The 21813-nt window shown below is 31.9% G+C and overlaps 1 protein-coding gene across 1 annotated transcript in view; it reads left to right on the top strand.

The window, feature by feature from the left end:
* Positions 1–21813, top strand: part of LOC145247214 (MAM and LDL-receptor class A domain-containing protein 1-like) — an 80800-nt gene that overhangs the window by 46091 nt on the left and 12896 nt on the right. Inside the window, exons 12-13 of the mRNA XM_080108843.1 lie at positions 14134–14210; positions 14865–15041. Coding sequence (XP_079964969.1) covers positions 14134–14210; positions 14865–15041 — 254 coding nt within the window. The remainder of the gene's footprint in view (positions 1–14133; positions 14211–14864; positions 15042–21813) is intronic.

Raw genomic sequence — 21813 nt, 5'->3', positions numbered from 1 at the left:
AATGATTATTGATCAAATTATTAATATTTTGTTTTAATATTTGTTGGTAAAAACACATATATTGCGAAAAAATATGGATACTGTCCATATTTCCGAAAACATGTATCGATTTTAAAGTATCTCTTTTTTTTTAAATCAATCAAAAAAGAGTATATGATTGTATTCCAAAACTAAAACACTGTAAAAATGAATGGGTGTTTACAACATCGCACAAACTATAGCTTCAAGAAAAGCTCAACAGAAATAAAATATTTTTTAACAGCACATTTAATTTTCCTTTTTATGGCTCATGATTTCAATTGTTAGGTTTTCTTATTTTACTAATAGTTTGCTTCACTAATACATAAGGAAATATCAAATGCATTTATTTCTCTTTACTTTAATGTGATCGTTTTCATGTACGATTATATGCTTAAAAATAAATAGTAATACAATCAATCAATAAATAAGGGTGTTATCACTCCCTAGACTTTAGCCATCTAACTCTGTCCCGAGCTATCCGCTGCCCTGCGGGACCCATGTGTTGTATCAGCTCGTCCCTCCATTTCGTTCTTTGGTCTTCCCTTTGGTCTCTTATATTCACGAGGTGTCTATTTTGTTGTCCTGATGGACCATCTGTTGTCATGTTGCCTGGCTACGTTTGTCTGTGTTTGGATGTTTTGATGGCAGTATTGTTTGTTGGCGGATCCAGATGTTTGCCTTTCTGTATTATAGAGTGATGGCTAAGATTATCCTTTCCATCTTCCTTTGTGCTACTGTCAAGATTTCACTTTGGCAAGCTTTCAGTGCACATGTTTCACTACCATAGATCATCACAGGTAGTACATCTTTATTGAAGATCTTCCCTTTGATTGACATATTTGCTTTTCGACTTCTCATGATATTCTCCACTTTCTGAAAAGCTGCCCATAGCAATGCTATCCTTCTCTTTATCTCAGGGAGGAGATCTCCATCTTTTGTCATTTTCTTTTAGATGTAGTCGTAGATGTAGCTTTCAACTTCCTACATACACTTTCCATCAACAGTTATTGGCGACTTGGCAGCGTGCTGGTTTAACATTACCTTGATCTTCCAAGGATGCATGTTAAGGCCAACTGGTTTGCTCTTAAAGTGGATGTCGTTTAGAATGTCATTTAGTTCTTGAGGAGAGTGTGCCATCAGTACTATATCATCAGCGAAGATGAGACGTGACAGGTGTTCGCCACCGATGTTGACTTCCCTACCTTCCCATTTAATCTGATTGATGATCGCAGCCTGGAGACTGAGAAGAGTTTTGGCGAGATGTTGTCACCTTGTCTTGTTCTCTAGCTTCAGCTTGTTGTTGTCATGATTGATCTTTAAAGTAAAAGTATCCCCACTGTGCAGGTCTTTCAACATGTAGAGTAAACTCCTTGGTTTACTCTACATGTTAGTCTACTCTAGAGTACTTGGTCTACTCTAGAGTAAACTCCTTGGTTCTTAAGGGCAGTAAACACTAATAGATAATACGTTAAATATTTATATATATGTCATGGCATTAGTATTATTTTAGTCAAAACATAAGATCAACGCCTATTTCTTTCCTATTTTGCATGCTTTTTTTTCTTTCGCCCTTTTATTTCTGTTTTCCTCATCTTATCTCTTAAAAATGTATATTCCACTTCACCCATCCTCCTCCTCCTCCTCCTCCTCCTCCACCTCCTCTTCTTCTTCTTTTCTGCCACACCTTCTCTTTCATACGTGTATCAGTTTTGTAAACATTTGAACATAACATTTTCATTTATTCCTATATATATAATGTAGAGATAAATAACAAAACATGAAGAGATTCATCTTTATTTTTAAAAATCTATATAATCATAAAACTCAAATGACCTTGTAACGAGTGTTATAACCCAACATCCGGTTTACGACTTCCGTTTGCGCATGCATACATAAACAAATAATCAACGCGACAATAAAACGTATTGTTTTACTGTGTACGTTTTCTGCGTCCCAATTGTTGTTTTTTTTCGCGTTTAAATTATCCAAATAAACAATTGTTAATACTTTCTGCATTTTTTTTACATCGTTCATTTCATTATTACGTTTAAGTTATTTTAATGCAATTTTTTACAAATAAATCTACTTTAACCCATTGACAAACATAAGAGCATTTTACAACAATGATTTACCCACCGCCTTCATTTTTTAAAATTTATTCTCCATTTTTTAATACACCTTTCTTAAAAAAAACATTTGTACATTTTCTTCTACACTACCAACATAAATAATATGTTTTTTTTTAATTTGCGTTACAAATAAATAATCAACGCGATATTAATACGTATTGTTTTACTGTGTACGTTTTCAGCGTCCCAATTGTTTTTTTTTTTTCGCGTTTAAATTTAAAGATATATCAAACTTTGAATTTAACTTTAAGTATTATGGTATCTGTTTAGTGCATATTTACCTATAAGTATGGCAAACCACTTATAATTCAATGGCTGTAAATTTTTTTTTCAAAAATAAACAATTATAAACACTATGACTCATAGAAATCTATCATTTTAATATACTTTCATAAAAATGTTTCTGTTATGCCAAAAAAATCTATTTTCGTTACGTCACAAGTGTCACGCTCATATATTAATTCCATAGCTAATATAACATACTGACCCAACGGGTTACGGGTAGTCTAGTATATAATAAAGATGAATCTCTTCATGTCATTCAGTTCATCTGCTTTTGTTATTTCTCTCTCTCTCTCTCTCTCTCTCTCTCTCTCTATATATATATATATATATATATATATATATATATATATATATATATATATATATATATATATATACATGGGTTCGAATCCTGTAGTCTACAATAATTCTCATTTCCTACAATGAAGATTGCGTATAAATGTTAAATTTCCTTTGATTCTTGAGACGGTTGACAGTGGCCCAGGAGTAACGTTCTTTGCAACATAATTACATTGACATACCGGTTCTCGTTAAATCGCCGAAGTTAAGCAACGTTGAGCCTGGTTAGTACCAGATGGGTGACCATTTTGGGAATTCCAACGCTGTATGTAGGAGAACGTCGGCACCTCCCTACAAAAATTGCAAAAACCTAACGTCGTCATCTCCCCTAACGGGGATATACATGTGACTGGGGATTGCTTGTGAATTTCATACTCCCATGAAACTTCTTCTTTTGGAGGAAGCCGGTTAAACCGACATAGTGTTGATGCCGTTTCTATTTTTTCCAACGTTCTTTGCTAATAGAGTCAAAGGTGGCTTTGTGGTGGGGGTTAGAATCCTTTGACCAGTGGTAATCGTCATTTCCTGCACTGATGATTGCGAAAGCAGAAATGTTATTAACTGTAGGTATAAAATTTATTATTTAACTTTTTTTTATTTTAGTCTATGCATATAAAAAAATAAATATTGAAAAAAAAATTCTTATCGACCACTTCAACAAGGATTAGATCTCTATGAGAATCGATAATAAGCTTCCAATCTATGCATAATACGACATTTCGGTCGGTGCTGTTGAACACTAATATAGAATTTCTTTCTTATATTCATTGATGGTGTCCTAGGAGCTGTAGAGTAAAAGACGAGTCTGCAACTAGGTTTGAATTATTCAACCGGCGGTAATTATCATTTCTTATACTGCAAGCATGTATGTGCATAAAAAAAGAAACGGCAAAAAAAAAAAAAAAAAAAAAAAACATTTAAGCATTTGCATTATAATTTATTTATACCAGCTTGCCCTTTTTATAGGTGTAAGAATAATTGAGATGCATACACCATATTGGAAATCCCATTTAGATGGGGAGGATTAAGGTCAATAAAGTAGAAGTTAGGCTTCTCCAGTACCTAATCTTTTGATTGGTTGGTTGGTTGGTTGGTTGGTTGTCTTAGTTTTACGGCATATCAACCCTTTTCAGGTTATTTAATGTCGAATCAAGTGATTTTGAAGAAATTTTTTTAATAGAATATATTTGTTTTGTTTTTTTCAAGTCGGTTTCTATTTAACCCATAGTTGGGACCCTAACAGGTACTACCACTCTGGGTCAGTGTGGACCTGGGGGCAATGGTAATTAAGGGGTGGCTCCACACTCCCCAAGGCCCGCAAGCTGGGGCCTCACCATCGGATATAGTTTAAGGTCATATCCAGGACCCCTAATCTTTTGACATGCTTTCACTCAACATCAAATTTTATACTTATCGCTACTTTCCCTTGGTCTCATCACAATGGTACGGCTAGTAGAGTTATGAATACCAAATATCTTCCTTCCCCATCTCATATCTTTATAACGACTTATGTCTGAAGGATCTAACTTGAGTGAAATAAATTATTGTGCAGGTACTTAAATGTTGGTTTGAGTTATTTTTTATTCTTTCATGTGCACTAAGTTCTTCTACTTAAAATCTCTTATATAGAACACTCTATACTTTACGAAACCAACGTACTATATATATATATATATATATATATATATATATATATATATATATATACCCCTATATATATATGTGTGTGTGTGTGTGTGTGTGTGTGTGTGTGTGTGTGTGTGTAAAAAGAAAATACAACTTTGCTATACATGGGTCGTGGAATTGCATTAATCTGCAAAAGATCTAGCTAATTTGCACATTCTTTAAAAGTTCATTTTAATTAATTCCCTATTAGTTTTTTTTTCGGTTTTATTGTGGGATCATCATTTTAAGTTAACTATTACATGTAATTATAATCATGCAGAAATTCTACATGATTTATACTTGCGTAATATTTGCGTAAAAAGATAAATTCAAACATATATATATATATATATATATATATATATATATATATATATATGTATGCGTATATATATATATATTTGTTTTAAGAAAATTTGCCTACCAAACTCCTCGGTCAGTTTTTTGTCTACAGATATGAAACCTTGTATATAGGGTATTTGAACCGATGCGAAACTTTATATTTGGGTTTTAACCGGGGAAAATCGGTGCAAAAGTATGAAAATTGTAATTTGCCAGGTGAATATCGAACAATGGCATTACAAATATGCATGCGTAACGTAATAGCTATTGGTTAATGTTTTAATTTTTAGCCTTGCGGCAAACATGTCTTCATAGCTCAGGCATTAACGTCAAAGGAAAAAGTAAATCGTAAGCTAAACGTTTTGGTTTCGATAGTCGGTGATGACACACGAGTCGTTTTTAAAAACTATATATTGGGTCCAATTTAATATAATAATAAATACGAAATCTGCATTAATCAAAATATTATATTTAAGCATATTTTACGACCGGGCAATGCCGGGCGGCCTAGTATATATATATATATATATATATATATATATATATATATATATATATATATATATATATATTGTTTACTATAGTATATATATGTGTGTGTGTGTGTGTGTGTGTGTGCGTGCACGAGCGTCTGCCCATTTCAAAAATATACATTTGTGGTGCATTGCGGTGGATTAAAGTTATTCTGTAAATTATTTCTGTAAAATATGTTTGTTTTACAAATAGAATCTTAAATAAATTCAGTTTATTTGAATAAATAATATGAGTCACTTTAGTGTTGTTCGACTCAAAAACGGTAAAACATAAATAGAAGTTAGTGTTCAATACGAAACATGAAACTTTCGATCAAAAGCCGAGCCCAGGAAGCGTTACGCCAGGGTGCTGAATTGTTAAAGACCGCACCAAAAGATTTCTACTGATCGTTTCTTATAACAATGAAAAAAACAGATTTATCAATGGAAGGCGTTGATAAAAATAAAAAGGGAAAAGAAAAATAGGAAGAAAAAGAGGACGGTAAGTTAATCGGATTTAATTTGCAGATAGATAGATAGATAGATAGAGAGAGAGAGAGAGAGAGAGAGAGAGAGAGAGAGAGAGAGAGAGAGAGGGGGGGATGACGAAATACTCGTAATTATTTAATTCTCTCTTTTTCTCTTTCACTCTTTTCTCTTTATTCTTTCCCTTTTTAGCTAATAAAATAAGTGAAGATTCATATATCCACATCTAGTCTAAGAGCACAAAAATTCAAGTAATGTAATAATTAATTATAATTAAAAGGTTATTATCATAAGATATCGTCCCTGAAGTTGTTTATTAACGCTTGGTAAGCGAAGGCAATCCAAAGATGGCGTCCATATGAAACGTGAAGGTGGAAAGAGGAATAGTAATGCTGAAATCGAAATCTGTATCCTATTAAGTGAGTTTCCCAGTGTCAAGGGTGGAGTAAGAGTAAATCTGAAATAAGGAATAAAGATGCTCCCCATTTACCGGAGTTGCGAATAACGGAAAATCAAATAGAATGCAGGAGAGCACATTAAAAATTGAAGAAATATATCGAATGTAAAATTTTTCTTTCTAACACTACGCACTAGTATGTGCTGTATCGCATTATCTAAACACATTTCTGTGCCGAATTTTATTTAGCATTTATTTAAGAAAAGAAGAAGTGTTTACTTTATATATTAGATTAACGATTAGATTACGAAAGATATTATGATCATTAATATAGGCGAAACTGACCTTAAACACACACACGCGCATATATATATATATATATATATATATATATATATATATATATATATATATATATATATATATAAGTTTGCTAATGGAGTAAAGGGTGGCTTTGTGACGGGGTCCAAATCCTTCAGCCATCGTCACTTCCTGCACTGATGAATGCGAAAGGATGTAGCACTAGTAGGTATTTAAAAATTATTATTTTATAATTTATAATCATTTCGCTCCTTTAAGAAGTGAGTTCTTATAAGCTGAGCACTCTCTGGGAAATAAAAGTCGGTCGGCTTGCCTTATATGCGATATTGCGATTTTTGTCTCAATAACGTTATGTCCGTATTTGGCTATATAAATGTTAAATTTCCTTTGATTCTTGAGACGGTTGACAGTGGCCCAGGAGTAACGTTCTTTGCAACATAATCACATTGACATACCGGTTCTCGTTAGATCACCGAAGTTAAGCAACGTTGAGCCTGGTTAGTACCAGATGGGTGACCATTTTGGGAATTCCAACGCTGTATGTAGGAGAACGTCGGCACCTCCCTACAAAAATTGCAAAAACCTAACGTCGTCATCTCCCCTAACGGGGATATATATGTGACTGGGGATTGCTTGTGAATTTCATACTCCCATGAAACTTCTTCTTTTGGAGGAAGCCGGTTAAACCGACATAGTGTTGATGCTGTTTCTATTTTTTCCAACGTTCTTTGCTAATAGAGTCAAAGGTGGCTTTGTGGTGGGGGTTAAAATCCTTTCACCAGCGGTAATCGTCATTTCCTGCACTGATGATTGCGAAAGCAGAAATGTTATTAACTGTAGGTATAAAATTTATTATTTAAATTTTTTATTTAGAATATATATATAAGCTAGCTCAAATACCCGTCAACGCCGGGTTTGTTTTCTTTACTTAAATGACAATTTTTATTGCGAATTATTTACGTTCATGATAATAACCGTTATCGGCTAGGAAATAAATTGAAACTGGAACGCAGCAAAAAATGTATGAAATTCAAACTTTGAAAGATGGCATAAAATGTTTGAACGCTTTATGCTCACGCCCAATAATCAAAGGAAACTCTTTTATCTTTTTAATCTACTGAAACTAATTATGAGTTCGGCATAGAAGTCATTACCTCTCCACATACCTATAAAAAATTTCAATTTTATAAAGTAAATAAAAAACAAAGAAAAGTTCTAATTTTTTTCTAGAATAAAAAGAATTTCTAATATGGACGATGATTTCACTTATTTTTACATGTTTATTTATTTTTTCTTACTGGTCGTGGAAAAGCCGTCTACTAAACAGTATACTTATGATAAGTAGTATAAAAATATGTCTAGTGCAAGTATCCTACACAAAAGTGCTTATTCCCCTCCCCCCCAGGAAATCATCCGGCTAAATGCATGGATGTTTGTGTTCGGTTATTTTTATATCTAAATAGTGTTTACTCTAGTTAACTAACAATAACCAATTAAATTCATAGGTATTATTACCCCCCCTTCCTCTCTCCCTTTCTCTCTCCCTTCCTCACTCTCTCTCTCATTCTCTCTCACTCTCTCTCACTCTCTCTCCATTCCTTTCCTTTCTCTCTCTCCCTCTGCGTATGTGCCAGATTTTAGATATTCCTTTAATTAATCAAATAAAGGTCTGACTGTAATTTGTTCGAATCTCCTTTTCTTTGAGGATTGTGTTGGTTCTCCCTACTTTAAGTGGATCAATTTGAAAACTTATTCTTGCACGTGAATGTATTTTTCTACTCATTTTATTACCCGTAGTTATTTTAGATTTATTTAATTTAGTTATTTATTTCACTTATTCATGCATTATAGTTATCTTAAAGTAAAGTTATTTTCTCTGCTTCCAGTTAATATTTCGCTTTTACAATTTATTATTTTGGAAAGGTCTTTAAAATTTTGAATTTTTAGCCCCTCGGGTGATCTAAATATCTGCATATGCTGACATATCAGAACATTTTCCATTCGATTACTGGCGAGCTTTTTTTTCTTTCTTTTCTTTTTTTTTCTTTTCTTTTTTTTTTTTGAGCTATGCTATGATTCGATACTTTTTGTTATTGAATGTGTTTTGTGGTTATTACTAGGGCTATGACAACAGCATATTCTTTTCATTATTTTGACTCTCGAGTATATACCTGAGACAGTTACACACAGTTAATCAACCGAGAACCACATGACTCTATATAAAAGCATATAAGATATCAAAGGATACACACTCGAGAGTCAAAACAATGAAAAGAATATGCTGTTGTCATAGCCCTAGTTATTACACACAGTTTCAATTCAAGAGAGGTTTCACCTTTGTAGCATTGTTTATTATTCGAATTTTCATGTGTAAATATTGTGGGTTTGTAAAACGATCTCTGCAGTTATTTTTTAATGGATAATGTTCGCGAGTTCTACAGTTAGAGTTTTTCGTTATGAATAATCTTATTTCTATTTGGATGATTACTATTGTATTTTTGAGTTATTGCTGTTTCTTGCGATCATGTTCTTCTTGTTGTAATTCCACTTATATTTATCACCTTTTCTACGGATTTTGTTTTATTTTTATATTTTCTTTTAATATTCTTATTTACTACTTTGCTATTGTGGTTTTGATTTCACAGCCACTGCAGAACAATTTTAATTTATTTTTATTTATTTTATTTAAGGGATTAGTTACGAAAAAAATGTTTATGGTAAACTAGCAGGGCTACCCGACGTTGCCCGGACAATATGAAAAATAAAATGAATTTACGTTTGACTACACATCTGGGGTAGGGGTAACAAACAATTACACGATTTCAATTTTCTTCATTCTTCGATTATTTATGTTTTTTTTTAGTTTTATTTCTGTTGTAGTTTCTATGTGTCCTTTTAACGTTTATAGTTCATGTGCATTAGTCTCTGCATTCAAGGATTTTCACCAATATTTCAACCGTTTTCATTGTTATTCGTTGTATGTTCTTAGACATGTCTCTGATTCCAATCTCTCCCATTCTGTTTTCCGAGTTTTTCGGGATTGTTCCTAGTACTCATACCATTATTGGTGTTATATTGACTATCTGCATTACCTATATCTCTTTCAGCTCTCTGTCCAGTTCCATGTATTTGCTTTGATTTTCCATCTCTGTGGTTTGCTGGAACAGCGAAATCTACGATTTGGCAAGACTTTTCCTTCTTGTTAACTATTATCACATCCGGTTTTCTTGCTTGGGTGGATATATCTGTTTGCACGTCCATGTCCCATAGGATTTAGTGAGTTTTGTTTTCAAATACTGTTACCAGTTTGTGCCTGTACCATTTTTCTGGGTGTTCAATATACAATTTTCTGCCTTCCCTACTTGATCGGGTCTATTCTTATATTCTTTTGGGGCTAGTTTGCTGTATTCATTTATTGTGTGGTTATAGCTTTGTCAACATAGTCTGCATTTGCTGTGTTCTTGTGTCTTGTCAATCTTTGCTTTGATATAATTGATTCTAATCACGTTATTTTATCCGGCTGTTATAGATTCAGTTTTATGCTTAGGTGTTCTTTTCGTAGCTATGTCTAAGTGTTTTTTTTTTTCTGATGAGTCTCATCTTTTGTAATCCTTATGAATCGTCCGTATCTATGTTTGTCTTCCTATTTTTCTTTACTCATCTTATTCCTCGTCTCTCTGTTTTCTAGTTTCTTTTTTTTTTTTGTATCATTCACGCAGTTTTCTATACGAACCAGCCCTCTTCCTTCATCTTTCCTTTTCACGTAGAGTCGGTCAGCATCATCCTTTGAGTGTAGCGCATTTTGTATAAGTTTCCTGGTCTTCTAGACGAATCGCCTCAGTTTTTCTTTGGTTCAGCCTATCAACGGTTTAGAGTATCTTACTAGCGACACTACCCATATGTTTGTAGCTTTTATTAGGTTCCTACTATATACTTTAGTTTCTAGGAGTTTTTTTGTTCACAGGTATACTTTTCCAAGTATATATTATTCTTGGCTCACATGGAGCTTTCACACAAGTCAACAAACGATCTGATTGGAAACATGTAGTGTTCACTGGAAGCTGAGTGACAACAAGTCTCCTCAGACGTCCAGCTCTCTCCGCCTCTTTCGATAGCATTTGCAAATGAATTTGCATCATCGCAACAACCGCTTACCATTGATTTCTCGCTAGTAGTCCCAGCTGTTTTTTGTTTCTTTGTGAAAAATTCTGGCTTATATTTCTTTATGAAAAAAGTTTTACTTTTAAAATATTAGAAATTAATTTATTTCAAATTGGTAACTTAGATTAATTATATTATTCATTTGTTGACCTAGAAAAACATTCTATATACGAGTTGGTTCGGGCCTTCGTAATAAGAGTCTCGATCTTTCTCTCTTTCTGTTTATGTGTAGCTCTCTCTGTGGATGTGTGTGTGTGTGTGTGTGCGTGTTTTTGGTGTGCCGAATAAGGGAGAAAACAATGGCTCTGGTTCACGTTGTAAAGATGTTTATTTCAAACTCCTAACTTATATTATTCATTTGTTTACTTGCGCAAACTTTCTGTGTGCGAGTTATGTTCTGACCTTCGAAATAACGGTCTCTGTCTTTCTCTATATATATCTAATAATTTGTGTGCGTATTTTGTGTTCGACTAAGTGTGCTGTGTGCCGAAGAATGAAAATAAATGGATTTGTTTCACGTTGTAAGGATTGCAAGATGAGTAGTGTGTGAACATGTTAGTTGAAAAAGTAATGTGTGTTCGTTTATTTACGAGTAGTCGCATTCCGGAATTAGGGATTTGTTTACTCTCAGCCAATGAGATTTGCCAGATGCCTGTAAGGGAGAAATTATTATTTTTCTAACTGGAAAAGGAAAGGCAATGGTATGTGTATGAGTTCGTGAGGGAGTTACGTAGGCAGAGTGAACGATATATGTGTAGTGCGAATAATATTTCCCGGTGTTGAGTGGGGTCGGCGGGAGTCCTTTTTTTAATGAGGGAAAATTACGAATTACGTCCTCTGTAGGTCTTGACGATAGTGTTGCTGACGCTCCTAGGATGGATTATAGCATTTATTATAACGAATAAATATGTATGAGACGGTGTTCTACAGTTACATAAGATGGTGGATAATAGTTTAGACATATTTAATTTGTATGTGACATTTATTATTGCAAACCTTCGCTAATTCGGTACAGAGGGGAATTTCTGCAATCAAATTATTAAAGATGCAATAAAATAAACAAATATATAGAACTCCATTAAACCTTTTATAAATGTTAACATCTGTCTGCACACACGCAAACATCCAGACGCCGACAGAGATGGATAAATTCTAAAGTACATTGCTTCTTTCCGGTTTTTGCTTCTAGAATTTAAAAAAAAATTTGAACTATGAAATTAGCTTGGAAATGTTTAAACGTTGACCGAACCGCGTAGATTCGTTACAATGTTTATATAATTTTATATAGTTGTATTGAGTACCTTTAACTAAATATTGGTTTTTAGTTCATGTTACAATATTTCCGAACTTAATCAATTAATTATATATATATATATATATATATATATATATATATATATATATATATATATATATATATATATATATATTGTTACACATCAAAGCAAAAAAAAAAAAGAAGAAAAAAATGAATAAAGTCCCCTGGGTTCGATATATCTTGCCGAACAAGTGGGGATGGGGGAGACTCCTTCGAAACCCAAAAACTGTAAAATAGACAAACGAACAACGTGTGAAAGCAACGAAAACACGAACACAAGTGGTAAAGTTTAAATATAATATATAATTTAAATTAATTTTATGACAAAAATAGACTATGGTAAGAGGAGGGAGGAAGATAAGATCAAATTAAAAAAAAAATAATTATGAAGATGTGGAAGAGGTGCCTTACACTAATAGCTTAAAATACCGACAGAAAATACATCAATGAACAATAAGAAAATAAAATGGCCAAATTAAGGAACCACCGATTCATCGCACGAGAGATATATATATAGAGAGAGGACTTACAGTTTTTACTTTTTTTCTATGTGAAGTTTAACCATTTATACGCGCACCATTTTGTTCATTTCGAACGACTGTTCATAACCTGTGTTATTTCTATGTTCAGTTTATCCGCTGTTTTTGGTATTTTTTGTCTCTGCTCCATGCATTTTTGATTCGCTGTATTCCTTTGTGTTCGCATTGTCGACACTATCTCCTTTTCGCTGTTCGGATGGGATTTTCCTCCATCCGTTCTCCACGACCGCCTTGCCGAGAGTGTCTAAAAGAAAATGTCTTTTCTCTCTCTCTCTCTCTCTCTCTCTCTCTCTCTCTCTCTCTCTTTCTCGCTCCCTCCCTCCCTCCCTCTCTCTCTCTCTCTCTCTGTTCTTTTGCTTCGGCGATAATTAAACAACACAAAAAAAAAAGAAAAATAAACGATACACTCTTCGTCGGCCTAAAATTAAAATTTAGAATTTTCTGTTTAAAACACGTAATCTATTTTAAGGATTATGTGACTGTATATATATATATATATATATATATATATATATATATATATATATATATATATATATATATATATATATATATATATATACATATATATATATATAATATATATATATATATATATATATATATATATATATATATATATATATATAAGAACAAGTAGTTAATAAAACATGTTAAAAGACACTTTGAAAAAGAGTTAAAAACATATTTAATTTTATAAAGGAAGCACAAAATAAGCCGATAGTCCTTAATCCGCGGAGTTTCGAAAAAATACTTTCCTTCTAAACATAGGGTAAGATTTAGCAAAATGCGGGATCGGATTTTGCTTACAAAAGTATTTGATGAAACTACAAGTAAGTCATAGATCTTACTTGGTAACAAATAGTGAAGCAGGGGGAATATGGTGAAGAAAAATGTGATTACACATAAATAGATAGTCTGGTGAAGGGTAAAATATCCTATATATATGTGCTAGCTGCCAGATTAAAAACATATTACCGGGCTGAGGGTTTAGTCACATACTATTTAAGATAAACTAAATATCCTAAGTTGTTACGATTTTCTTGAGAGTTGACCATATTTTGGAATTTAGAAAATATAAAGCATAGCCATCTTCATCTATGAAATTAAAATAGGAAAATTATAGCTTAGCTTATAGCTTAAACGGAAATGTTAAATGAAGACTTACTTTTATTTTTAACGCAGCTGATGTTTGTTATACTAATAATTACAAATAAATTAAATAATTCAATTTTATACAATATTTCTAAATATAATACTTAAAATAAGCCTATTACTAATTTCCATTAAAACTTTACAGCTAATTATTAAAACATATTCACTTTAACGTAATATGCAAATGAGATAACCGCTTGAATGTTGATTACTTAAGTATAAAGTGTATATATATATATATATATATATATATATAATTCATGCAGAAATAAAAGTATATACGAGAGTCCGTTTTCAATATTAGAATATATTTGTCAAAGAGTCTACCTTTTGTATATACAACCAAATTGCGACACGAACACAATTTTATTAAATTATATATATATATATATATATATATATATATATATATATATATATATATATAATTTTGTTTTGTTTTGTTTTGTTTTTTTCTTTACAGGCAAGTATTTGTACATAGAGTCATCATCACCACGAATAACCGGAGATTATGCGACCATTTATTCCCCAGTTTTTCAAGTAAGGAATTCGCTATTTACTTACCTTCTCACGTGAGCAAATTTAGTGATCTTGTCGGTGTGTGTGCGAAAAGTTTCTTCCAAACTCTTCTCCAAATATTTGGTCTACAGAGGTTAAATTTGATATATAGGGTACTTGGATATGTAGCATACTTTCAATTCGGTTTTTAACCGTAAAATAACTGCTAAGGGATCAAAATTGCAACAAAAACTATTCACCTTGGCGTGGCATAGGTCGGCTATATTCGTTATTTTCTGCGCATGCGCTAATTGAAAGTTATAGGATAACGTTATTTTTGGCAGGCTTTATATACGTATGGACTTAGGTTATGCGCAAACGAATAAGCCTGGAGAGCTATATATTTTTCATTCGAATTTAACTGATGGTATATAAGTCATTTTTTTTCTTTTTAAATCACTACTATATATTATTCATTTCCAGTTGTGTGAGTTATTAGCGTTCTTTCTTCCCCTACTACTTCAAACGATTTTATCCGCGATTTTTTTTGTTTTTGTTTTTGTTTTTTTGCTAAATAACGAGCCATGATGAATTTATATTTATTTTTATACAAATATATAAATACATATTGGTCTTTGTTATAGAATTGATTATATTGTATACTTTATAAGAAGTACTTTTTTCTATTTATTTAAGGGTCTTGGTCCAAACTGTGTAAGTTTTTACTACAATATGTTTGGTTCATCAATAGGTACTCTAAACGTCTATTTGAAAAATTCAACAGGCCCTCATTTGATATGGACGAAATCCAACAACCAAGGGCCGCTGTGGCATTACGCCTATATCAACTCCCAATCTGTGTCTCCATTTCAGGTAAAACGCTTTCGCTTCTTATTTCACTCTCATTTACTCTCTGCTAAGTGGATATTAAATGGTACACCAGGACGGTATGTTGAACAATGCAAATAATAAAGTTTATTGCTTTTGCTGTCGTTTGTGCTTATTAGTAGAGCTAGGACAACAGCATATTATTTTCATCGTTTTTACCCTCGAGTGTGTATCCGTTGATATCTTATATGCATTTATATAGAGTGATATGGTTCTCGATTGATTAACGGTCTAACTGTGCCGGATATATTCTTGTAGGGCTATGACAAAAGAATATTCTTTTAATTGTTTTGGCTCTCGAGTATATATCCGATACAGTTAGATACAGTTAATCAATTGAGAACCACATCACTCAATCTAAAAATATATGACATTAACTGATATATATATATATATATATATATATATATATATATATATATATATATATATATATATATATATATATGTATGTATATATAAATGTAACTCTTGGTTCGTTCGCAATTAATAGTCTAAAAAACCACTGGACGGATGGCTTCCACGTTTTGGTATAATATGTTTACTATATCCATGTGTGTTTTTATATATTTCTTTTTAATTATAACATTATACTTAATTTTTCTATGATAAATAGGTGGTTTTCTTTGTACCGATACGCCATGTTTTTTTTTATTTAAGGACAATTATTTATTACCGCTTCCTGTCACGTGACCAGTGTTTCCAATTTAGCGGTTTTCCTGCTAGATCTGGCGATTTCGTTTGCAATCTAGCGGAGAATTCTAAAAAATCTGGAGATATTTCGCACCCACACACACACAATTTTAGATTAAAAAAATAAAGAAAAGCGATTGAAAATACTTTAAAACATAAAATAAACTCATTCATGTAAGTAAAAAAAAAAAGTAACATTTATTGCCTTTGGTAACAATTATTTATTGATTATTTGTTTTGTTTTTCACCTTTTTTTCGGCTAACCATTCTTAAATCTCGCTATAAAATCGATTTTTCCGAGTACATTTTCGGTGGGGGGGTATTCCAACCTCCGAAGTTTATTTTAAAATATGATCTAAGCAATCCCGCTTAATTTAGAAGTATTTAATCGAAAATTGTAAAAAGCAAGAAACAACAGCAAAAAAAAAAACTTATACCAATACAGGAGAATTTAATTATCCACCAACCTAAATACTTTTAACATGCTAAAACAAAGTTTTTTTTTCTAATTTCAAAATATATTGCACCATTATTGTGATGTTTAATTTGCAGTATATTTCAATTTAACTTTTATTATAAAAAGTTTGAGTTTATGATTTGTTTCTTGCAAAAAAAAAAAAAATAAAATAAAAATACCCTCTCTGAAAAAAACAGGTAAAACTAGCTGATAAAATATATAAGCCTTCTGGGGAGCTAACCGCTTCAATATAATTCCAGAAACATATAGTAAGAAAACACGGAACATTTTATATATTGAATATACTATATTTATAATTTTTTTAGTGTAGGAAGTTAAAATATCGAGGTTTTTTTTTGGGGGGGGGGTGAATTAGCGATTTTTGAAAATTTCAGCGATTTTCTGGACATTTCTTTCTCCTGACCTCGCGGGTTTTTTTTAAATGTCAGAAAAGCATATTTTGGTCTCACAGGCTTAATATAAACATAATGTGTTTGCAATATCGGTAAATTTTCAATGGGTTTAATCACATGATTATTGATAATGTAACCATGTGATTGAAATTTGATTTAAATTAACCGCACGTGGTCGCTTTGCTATCAAATATTCATCGAAAAATGGTAGGGACATACAATGAATGCCGACGCTCAAAGTGTATAAACATTTGACCCTTCCCTTTACTTAAAAATTCACCAAAAATCAAGAAAGTAACCAATTTTAATGAAAATTGCAGTATTTATCAAATAATGATCGCAGAATATAATGAACTAATTATTTTTACTTAACTCTTAGTGAAAATGTTTTATTTTGTTTTAAAAAAATACCTTTACTAAAGTTATGGTTTTCAGTAGTAAATAAAAAACGCAAGAATTTATTTTATTTTTTTATATATATAAATAAAGCATCGTAATTTGTAACAATAAAAAATAATTTTTACAGGAACATTCCGAAAAAAGCCCCTAAAGTCCGTATTAATGAATTCGAAGAAAAATAAATTTCTCACATACTATCAGGAAATAAAAGATTCAATTAGATTCCTATTTCAGTCACCTAAATTATTTAGGGTGAAATGAGTTTAGGAATTTATAGCCAAACATAATTTTTTTTTTTTTTTTGCTTAAACAAAATAGCATTAATACAGTAAGTTATGTAAAATTTGCATAGGATGCTCTGCTTTACGGTTGTTGTAAAAATGGAACGGAAATTTGAATTTCGTTCCCTTTTAAATTCGGTACATTTTTACATTACGTCCAATTCATCGTTCACATTCGACACGTGAACTTTTATAGCTTTTCGGGTATGCTGGCAAGGTTAGGGGTATCTATTCCGAAAGCCGTTCTAACATAGGTAGATATGTAGGTGTATCAGAAATTTCGTGAAGAATAGTGAATAATTCCACCCTGTCTTTCCGAGCTTATAACTCCTCGAAAAATGTAACTCAAGCTCTAATTTTTTTTGCAATTAAAGGAGCAAGGACCAAGGTTTCATTAAAAACAAACAAAAAAAAACAACGTGTTTTTTAAAAAAAAAAAAAAAGGTTTTAAACTTCGGACTTTACAGGTAAATTTCTAAAAACATTACTTTTTTTGTTTTTAATTTGAATATATTATTTATTGACCTTTTCTCTTCAATTTCTGATATATAACACTTTCGTGAGTAAATTAATTATTTACTTTTTAATAGACATTTCAAAATGGGAGGCGTGAATTATTCGACCCCCTGTCTTTCCAAGCTTATAACTACTCGAAAAATGTAATTCAAGCCCTAATTTTTTCAATAAAAGGAGCAAGGACCAACGTTTCATTAAAAAAAAAAAAGAAAAAACAACGTGGTTTTTAAAAAAAACTTCGAACTTTACAGGTAAATTTCTAAAAAACACTACTTTTTTGTTTTAAATTTGAATATATTATTTATTGACCTTTTTTCGTCAATTTGTGATATATAAAACTTTGGTGTGTAAATTAATTATTTACTTTTTAATAGACAATGAGGGGGGCGTGAATGTAAAAAAAACGTTTGTCTAAAATATTATATTCGGTTTATTGGAAAGAGCATAAAATTTCACATTGACCCTGAAAATATCGTAAAAATTGAATCAATAGAAAAATTTTGATAGCTTTTTAAAGTTTAAAAATTGAAAAATATTGAGTTCATAAAATTCATTACTGTTTTTAAAATAAAAATATTTCTATTACTTTTAAAACAACTTTAATAGTTTATTTTGGAAGTATAATCCATAAAGAAAATGAACAATCCACTTTTAAAAGAGAAATTACGAGTTTTTTATATTTTATTCGCAGTTTCGTGATAGGGGTGTCAAAAATTCCTACAGAAATTCTGATACATAAACGTACCCGACAACCTATAAATGTCGACATTTCCAATGTGAAAGCTGGACTTATGTAAAAAATAACAAAAAGATATACCAAACTGACTTTTTTCGTTTAAAAATGGAATTATTTCCCTTTCGTTATTAACTTTTTTTTTCTTTTTTTTTTTTTTAAATATTTTGTGTTTTATATACATAAAGTACAATTGTTGAATGTTACTGTTTTGATTATATTCGTTTGGGGGGCACAATTAAAAAATTAAGAAAGATTAAAACGGAGTGAAATTTAAGTTCCGTTCCATTTTTACAACAACCGTAAAACAGCGCATACTCAGCAAGTTTTATCGTAATTTATAAGCATAATGTTGAAACACTAAATCAACATTTTATTTATTTTTCTGCATAATTAATGATGGAAGTATTTTTTGTTTATTTTCTGAACATCTGTTAAAAAAATAATAATTTGTACATTCTCATGAAAAAAAGAATCAAACTTTTCTCTTCATTCACATAACTATTTACAGTGTTCATGTAAAGCATTCATCTGTTCTTTTTATAATAATAATTCCGTTTTAAAAAGAAACTTTACTGCCAAATTTCTTTTTAAAAAAAGTGCAAGTTTTCCTGAAAAAAAAACTTTCACCTAACCATTTATGGTAAAAAATTAATCTTTTTTTTTGGGGAAAATAACTTTTATTGATTAAAAAAATTGCGAAAAATAATAAAAGTAAATAAACGAACAAAATGCAATTTTTCTTGGGGAATGTGTTCCATTTTAACAAACTGAGCCACAGCAACGCGTGGCCGGGTACAGCTAGTATATATATATACTTGAAAGTCTAAATAATGAAAATAACATTTTCTTATAATATCCCTAGTTATTAGGCATTAATAAATTACGGTTAATAGAGAAGAAATCCCGCTCTCCACAAAGCGGCGCTGTTGATAAGACATAATTATAAAATTTCACCAGTCGAGAAGATTTCTACTTCTTTGACAAGCCTCCATTCCTACTCGAATAAAAGAAGGAAGTAAAAATTAAATAGTGTAAGATACTAAAAATAATGTTAAAAAACCCCGTTTAAAAATAATTAAACTTAAATCTATTACAATGCATTTTGTTATCTTCGAAAAAAGTTCAGCTACTTTAATCTTTTGATAATAATTGAAAATAATTAATTAATTATTTTGTGACTCTATAACACTATAGAATTTCTTCTCCAGTCGCGACAGTAGGAAGATATTAAGTTAGAAAATAATTTACAATACAAAAATAAGGAAGAAGATAAGTGAATGACAATAAGAATCCAATGATCAATCCGAACCCTTCAGACGGAATAATTCCATGTCAATTAGTTCGTAGCTTTTAGGTGATCAGATAACAATCGGGATGACATGTAGGAGAACAAGCGAACGTAATCACTTCCGTGGTTAGCTGGGAGTGAGCTAAGGAAGCGGCGAGGGTGTCCAGATTCGGTATAGCTGAGGAAAATACCGGACATTTAGTATGGTCAATCGAATGTAGATATATTGAAAAGACAGGCTCAAATTAATAGTTGATCAGAGCAGACCAGGAAATCTGGTTCAGCAGATCAGTTTGAGAAGTGAGGCAAACATGCAGAGTAGCTTCGAAGCTGATATTCTGAATTTGAAAAGATGTGAATTTAATTCAGATATGCACGCTAGTGACTGGACCCCAACGGCACCGACACCCGTGTTCAATAAGTCATTTAAAAATTTATCAAATTTCATAAAATTATACGCTATTGTTTTTTGTCTTTGTTTTTTTTTTTAATTCTCCGAGTCGCGTGTAAAAATACGTATGTACGTAAGCTTAGAATGACTCAAACTCCAACAAATGCAAAACATTTTTTACAAGGAGTCATTACTTATCAAGACCCAAAGCCCATTCGAGGATAAGGGTTAATGAGTGAACGGTGGTCACCTGGAGAACAGCGTGGTGATCGTTAATACAATGATGCAATATATGTCGCCACAAAAGGTGCTCCAACCTGCCGACACTACGTGTACGAAATGTAGCTAATTTCATCTTCAGCATGTATACAAATTGTTGCATGTGACGAAAAAGTCAATAAATTCACCCACCTTGCCAACATAATTGGTTCCAGTGAGAAACTAACACGACTATAACACAACATATACCTGTCACATGGGGAATCTTCAGTTGACAATTTTATAAAACGCAGGGATCCTAGAAAAATGCCATTGTAGTGGTTTCTATGAGAAATCACGTCGCACAAGTTCTGAACTGATACGATCACGTCGCCCGCTGTCAGTCATCCGAAATGCTCCAAAGAATTCCTACATTGATGCCAAAGTTGCAAAGCTGCAGGATAGGCCGCTTAAGACGATTAGTTGATTACGACTTCATCTTAGCGGGCGGCACAAGCAAAATGATAACAGACAGAAGTTGGAAGATAAAAAAATAATCTATCTATATCTATATATATATAAGCGAAAATGTGTGTGCGTATGTATGTGTGTGTGTTTGTATGTCCGCCAAAATCTTTCGACAGAGGCGACGGATTTTCACGAGATAGGTATCATTTTCATGCTCGACAAATATCGAAAAATTGGCCAAAGACATTCATTCCTCCTCCCTCAACCAGACCCTTTTCTACCATGAGAGGTGAAAAAAAAATCGTATCTTCATGACAAGATGGCTTCTACGCATGCGTCAACACGCGCGAAAGACGTTGTATCTTGAATTCGTTTAAATATTATAAAAACCGACCTAGATTCGTCCACGCGTTCCTAGCTCAATAGAATAATTGACAGCGTCGTCACATTAAGATTGCAGGTTCAATCCCAGTTATCAAATATAATTTTTTTTAAACTTTTAATATTGAAACAAGGCTATTTATGCCATTTCTTTTCACTTTTCGCTGTTTTTTGTTTGTTTATTTGTTTTTCTCGAACACATTTCATTAAAAAAAAATTTTTTTGTTTTTGTTTTTGTTTATCCGACATTTTAAAGAAGTTTTACGCCCGTTCGCTGTTTTTTGTTTTGTTTGTTTTTCCGATTTTTTTTTTAAAGTTTAAACAGGGTTATTACTTAGCTTATTCTTTACCCCCACCCCCTACACACACACCTCCAAACACCCCGGGCAACGCCGGGTACCCCGCTAGTCTATATATCTATAAAAGTGAACCTGTCTGTATGTGTCTGCATGTCTGTGTGTCTGTTTGTGTACATTTCCCTAGGCAATAACTCTGTCAATCTTAACTCTATAGACTCAAAATTTGATATACAGGGT

The sequence above is a fragment of the Euprymna scolopes genome, chromosome 25 (genome assembly GCF_053919585.1).
Source record: "Euprymna scolopes isolate OS-2025 chromosome 25, ASM5391958v1, whole genome shotgun sequence".
In the NCBI taxonomy this organism is placed as follows: Eukaryota; Metazoa; Mollusca; class Cephalopoda; order Sepiida; family Sepiolidae; genus Euprymna; species Euprymna scolopes.
This window is presented reverse-complemented; position numbering and strand designations above follow the sequence as displayed.